Genomic DNA, 6453 nt, shown 5'->3' with positions numbered 1-6453 from the left:
TTAGCATCATTTCTATTTAGTTTTCCAGAGCAGAGCTGGAATTTGAACTGTTGGTGCAACTATACACATTGAACTGTCTACACCTAAAAGGATTTAAAGTAATTAAACTGTCAAAATGAGCGCTCATGAGGCATAAGTTATATTATATAACTTGTTATTATGTCTAATTATCAGTTTAAACACTCCAATTATAAAAAATTAAGAATAAACCTTTCCTAATACATACACACTTCTATACATGTAATTTCATAAAAGTATTAAAGTTGGTTTGTGTTTTCAATTCCTACCTGAATTCAACTTCAACAAGGCTTAATTCTTTCAAGTCTGCACTAAGTTCAAAAGCTCGCAGGATTGGATCCTCTTCTGTCAACATTATTAAAGCAGGACTGGCCAAACACCGATAAATGTCAAGACGAAACCTGTGACAAAAGAATAGCAAGCAAAATGAAGATGTTTCATTTGATTAGCAGTTTCAAATCGGAACCTTTTCCAAAAGTTTGCATAAAACGGTCAGCTGAAAGACAAAGCAATTGGGTTTCTTAAAACCAGACACTACAAACATTAAATATGATATGTCATGGAAGATACTGTCCTTCACATACTTAAAATCGCCATTATTCTAAGCATCAAAAATTGGCCAAACTGGTTCCCTCTTCTTTTCCTCACTTCTTCAACTGTTATCAGTACATCAGCAGCAGGCCAGCAATTAAGGTAACAGTATTGTTAAAATTTTGACATTTTAAGTGTTATACAGTAGCTCTTATGGTTCTTCAAGTGTAAATAAGAGAGGGAAGTAAAGCTTTTAAGGCAATCTTCTATTTTAACAAACTAAATTAAAAACAGTGGGGAGCTTTAATGTGTGATACAAAAAAAAAAATTCAGGGAAAGCATCTGAAGGGATGTTTTCCTCTTGCTAAACTAGCGACTCGTGAACACGGAAACGAAGTCTGTTATCCATTCTAGTTTAAACTAAGAGCTGTTATCTCAAACGTTTCTACTGTGTGTTTGCTTGGGATACCCTGACACCTTTTCTCATACTGAAGTTAATGACATGGGGTATCAGATGGATACCAGGATGTGGCCTGTAGTAGCTGAATACCAGTAACAATTATCCTTTCACTTCCCTTATTTTTTAGTAATTTGGATACATACTGGAGTAATTATGTAATAATTAATTATATATTGTAATTGCAGTCCACTTACGATCTTTGAGCTCTGTGATTTTTCACCCCAACTCTCACACACTAAATTGTATACAACCCTCAATTGTCAAGTTAACCAGACGAAATACCATTAAAATTGCTAAATCCCTCTCCTCATTTGAACCTTTATTAAAAAGTTTTCTATTTTCAAAAATACTGAAGAAAAAAAGAAAAAAAAAGTCTTTAGTTTGCATTCATCAATCCATGCTACATAAACACATTTAGAAACAGGATACAGAATTATCCACCTCCTCATTCTGGCTCAAAAAAACCCAAGTATTAACTAACTTAAGAAAAAATTTATTTGCATAGTTCCTAGGCTCCCAAGCCAAAAACAGCTAGAATGTTTGTGACACAACTGGTAGAAAGGAAAGGCGCTTAGCTTAATATGCACAGTGACTAAGAGTATAAAATCAAAATGAAAAAAAGCCACTGCCTCCCACCAGCCTTTTCAAGCACAACCTATCCCCGAGAACTACCATCCTCTCACATTAAAGGCTACAATATACTAAAGGAATCCACTCAAACCTCACCTTAAAGAGAAAAAGGAAATATACTGAATCTGACCCAAGCAATACCAGAGAATTAAGACAAGATTTTTTTTTTATTATTGTCTACGACTGGTAAGTCTCACCTGGAATGTCGTAGACTATCTTTTTTGTTCTTTGCAGTACACAGTGTGCATTCACAGCCTACAGCATGAGGTTTGGGTAACGATATATCTTGCTTTAACAGCATGGTGAGAATTTCATAGTTGTTACGATGAGCAGCTAAAATGACAGGTGCTACATCCATAGTCGTCGAGTACTCTGGGTTCTGAATGCGTTCCATTAGTTTCTGGAATAAAATGTAGGAAGTATCTAAATTTATTACATACAGTTCTAATACAGTGTTTACATGTAAGGGGTTTTTTGACTGTTCAACAATAAATCTCTCCTTCAAAATATCCGCCCATGTTTCATAACACGAAAATAAGGAAAAACTTGTAACAACATTCAAACACCTCTCAGATAAATACCGGAAAAAGAAAAGTGCTGGAGCGTGTCCAAAGAAAGGCAACGAAGCTTGTGAAGGGTCTAGAGTACAAGTCTTATGAGGAGCGGCTAAGGGAGCTGGGATTGTTTAGTTTGGAGAAAAAGGGGCTCAGGGGAGACCTTACCGCTCTCTGCAACTACCTGAAAGGAGGTTGTAGTGAGGTGGGTGTCGGTCTCTTCTCCCGAGTAAGAAGCGATAGGACAAGAGGAAACAGCCTCAAGTTGTGCCAAGGGAGGTTTAGATTGGATATTAGGAAAAAATTCTTCACTGAAAGGGTTGTCAAGCATTGGAACAGGCTGCCCAGAGAAGTGGTTGAGTCAGTATCCCTGCAGGTATTTAAAAGACGTATAGATGTGGTGCTTAGGGACATGGTTTATGGTGGACTTGGCAGTGCTAGGTGAGCGGTTGGACTGGTTTATTTACATAGAAAACCTGACATTCAATGCCTACCTTCTCCAATATACATGCATGATATTAAAAAGTGTATTTTGCTCTAATTTGAGAAAAAATTATGAGTATATTTACTATCTAAGCACAGAAAAAATATTCTGACTGTACCATACACTGTTACGCAATGCCTTATTCCTTCCCTCCCTTCACCTCAACTTGTGAACTTCTAAAAGTTCTTTGATACTTAAGCATTGCCAAGATAAGTTTCAACTGATTAATTTCAAGGCGAAGATTTGATCTTTTATAGATTTGTTTATAGATTTGCTTGAAAAATCTATGAAGCTTCAATACATGAATATACCCATTATAGGTCAGGCTGCTAATTACCTTGCAAATAGTCTACAAGAAAAGATTTATAACCACTCTATTTTTTTTCTCTTCTGGACTAACTAGGCATCTGTTAGCATTTTGCACATATAAAGCCACTGGATTCCTTAGGCGGTTGTCCTGGTTTCAGCTGGGATAGAGTGAAATTTCTTCCTAGTGCTGTGTTTCGTATTCAGTATGAGAAGAATGTTGCAAAATATCCTTTAAGACAAAAGAGGCTATAAAAATAATCCCTAATGTCCAGATTCTATCACCTTAGAGATGCAGAATTTCATTTAAGAACATTGTTTTAAATACTACAGTTACCCAGAATGCAATAGCCCCCATTCCCTGACCAAAATCAAGGAATAACAACACTCAACTACAATGGTTGGTCTTGAGGATCTTTTTGGTCGGTGATTAAGTAGAATGTCAACAGCTCCCACCACTTCCGAGTCAATAGCCACCAAAAGTGCATCCGATGACTAAGAAAAGAAAAAAAGAGCAGTACCTTAAACAGCGTAAAGAGTCAATCTGAAGCCAAACTGCATTTTCACTTTTTTACTTTTTTTTTTTTTTTTAATTTATTTTTAAAGTACTAAAACAATGTTCTGTATTATCTCCATGCGTATGATCAGGATACAAATTCAGGTTGTCATTCCAGGAGTTAGCATAGCATTACTGACAATTTGTTTCATTGCATGAACAGCAGAAGAACCAATTGCAGAAATTACTTTCCAGCAAAGATGATGCAGAACACTTGCAAAAATCAAGTTCTAAGGGACATTTTACCAGGTTATTAAAGATGTTAAAAGCAAGTGTTTGTGTAACACAACTCAGGTATATGGGATACTTCATTCTGTGGTAAAGCTAGGAACGTAAGTTTTTTTTTCTGGGCTGGTAACTATTTCTGAAACTTCTCTTAAATTGAGCTAAGCAGCTTTTCATTTTCCCTCTAGTTGATACTATTCTTTTTAATTCACTTTAGAAAATTCAAATTTTTACTTTAAAAATAAAAGAAAAAGACACAGCTTTTATTATTGCCACTAAAAAGGAGATCCAGGGAGGAGAAAGCTTCTTGTTTTTTTCCCATCCAATATCAAACAACCTAACAAAGGATACTACTTTTCCCTGTCTTACATACTTAAGCCTCATAGCTACAACTCTCGCAGCAGCAGCAGAGATGTTGCATATAGTTAAGGAAGTATTGTTGGTATGAAACCGCCTCTGCCATCAAGCACAGATCAAGTTTAACAAGAAAGCACTGCAGAAATGCATGCTTGCCTTAACTTAAAATAATCTAATATAACGTGCATTTTTTTAACTGTGCTATCATTTTAAAAGTTATTATACTCCACAGCCAAAGAGATCTCTGCATTCCACACCTTTTAATATGACGCACTCTGACTACATACTGTTTATTTTGCTTGAAGATAATGTATACATTATCTCTGCAACAGAAATAACATTTAAAATAAAATTCAGCCTTGTTAATATCACTGAAAGTGTTTCTTATACACTTGCCATGTCAATAAAATCCCACTAGAAAAGTAAATTAGTGAGAAGAAAACACTTTCACAATCAGTAAATGGAAAAAGAACTGAACTGCCTATAAAGACAGATTCTACTTCCTTCCAAATTCTGACAGATTAAAAAAGATGATCTATGAAGAGTAGAATACACAGATCAATGACTACACTAAAAATTTTCAGTAACTTATGTGTTCTATACCTGGCAGCCATAATCCAAAAGAAGCTGTAGTATGTCCAAGTTTTCATTTTCAATGGTTATGGTAACAGCATTTCGTCCAAGCACATCTACACAATTTATGTTCATTTCGCCCGAGCTGTTTTCCTCTAAGAGTTTCTTAACCATGTAATAGTCACCTGCACAAGTAACATATGAGTGTCACTTAGTATTACTATAAAGCAATAAAAGCATGTGAACATTGTAAGTACCAGCTACCATCAAACAAGACAACATTCCATAGCTGATAACAGACATTGAGTATGTCAGACAATTAAAAAGTCAGGGTAGATAAACATTCTCTCATCAGGGAGGAAACTAAAGATATTTCAGGAGGTCTCTTTCAGGAAGGCATTAAGACATGTACTTTAATCCACCACTTTAGTTTCTGTCCTAAAAACAAACACACACAAAAGCATGGGTACTTTTCAAAACTGGGGCAACAGCTCATACATAACCTATGAGACACAGGAAACATCAAGTTCTACTACGTCAGAGAAGGCTTCTCCGTTCAAAAGAGCCATAGGCTCAGAAAAGCCCTCTCTACAATGCTACAAACTGGTTTGCATCTTCTTTGAGCAGAAGCCACATTAGTCTTCTCTGTATCACTCCAATTTTAGCATATATATCTTCAAAGCAGGTGTGATATGATGCTGCAATGTTATAAAATTCAAGCTAGCAAGTTTGATGAGCAAGTTAAGCTAACTACAGTAAGATGTACATAAGCTGCACTTTCCTATTTGACTGAAGTATAGACACACCAGGCTGCCCTGTTTAGTGTTATTGTTTAATTTATTCTTCTTGTCCAAGATAAATGCTTTGAATTATTTTTGTCTATAGGGTAACAAATTATTTTGCAACACAGAAGACCATAAGAAAGACAGACTTAGTGTAGAATACTTACAGAAGTATACGTAGAATACCTCTACGTGCAGTAGAATACGTACAGAGTCTGCAAGAGTACTAAACCAGCTGTTATCTAGATATTTTTTTTTTTCTTCACATTTTTTGTTGTACATCCTTTTAGCTCCCAGAGCCTCTGTTTATACTTCGATAGAAGGCTGTGGGGCAGTCTGATCTTCAGGATAGACTACACCAGCAGCACAGCTGCAGGCAGTCCAGCTGTCTAACAGCAAGGCATCCCGCCACAGAGAGCACCAGAAGAAACTTCCTAAGCCCGCTGGCTAACATCACTGCAGAAATACTCCTACGGTTGTGAACTAACCTAAACACACAGCCAGCAGACAGCTCTGCGTATAAACACACTGGCTGCTACAACCATGCTTATGTCCTAAAGTACACATAACCATTCAGCATGATGAAAAGCCTATCTTAGAGTCCAACATTTTGGACATGTTACGATCAGTTTGATTTAAGACTGTTTCTCTACTTAAGGGTAACTAAATATATTCTTAAAGTAAGTAGCATATTTTAGAAAGGAAAAATCTCTTCCCATGCACCACTATGGGTGCAAATCACAGGAAACTAGTCTCACTCATTCTGGGGACGTCTAGATAAGCCTCCAATTTTACAATAACTATCTACTCACAAACACTTTAACAGTGAAGGCAGCAAATACCTTACGAACTCCCCTGACACATGACGAACTCCCTCACAAACACAGGAGCTGTCCCAACGCCTCCCCTCCCCCGGCGCCCGCTGCTACTGGGGATAGCGGGAGGCGGCGGAGCTGCGGGAGCGGAACAGGACGGCC

At 36.9% G+C, this 6453-nt stretch overlaps 1 protein-coding gene across 1 annotated transcript; it reads right to left on the bottom strand.

Annotated features, from left to right (window-relative positions):
• Positions 1-287: 287 nt before the first annotated feature.
• Positions 288-4881, bottom strand: LOC104077045 (short transient receptor potential channel 1-like; the record flags this gene model as incomplete). The annotated part of the gene is made up of 4 exons (XM_009578125.1): positions 4725-4881; positions 3377-3478; positions 1837-2039; positions 288-419 (listed from the first exon to the last, which is right to left on the bottom strand). Coding segments are annotated over exons 1-4 (581 nt in total), but the record flags the coding sequence as incomplete, so codon positions are not given.
• Between the last annotated feature and the right edge of the window lie 1572 nt (positions 4882-6453).

Source organism: Fulmarus glacialis, unplaced genomic scaffold (assembly GCF_000690835.1).
Source record: "Fulmarus glacialis isolate BGI_N327 unplaced genomic scaffold, ASM69083v1 scaffold46315, whole genome shotgun sequence".
NCBI classification, from domain to species: Eukaryota; Metazoa; Chordata; class Aves; order Procellariiformes; family Procellariidae; genus Fulmarus; species Fulmarus glacialis.
Note: the sequence above shows the minus strand (reverse complement) of the source record. Positions and strands in the feature narration are given on the sequence as shown.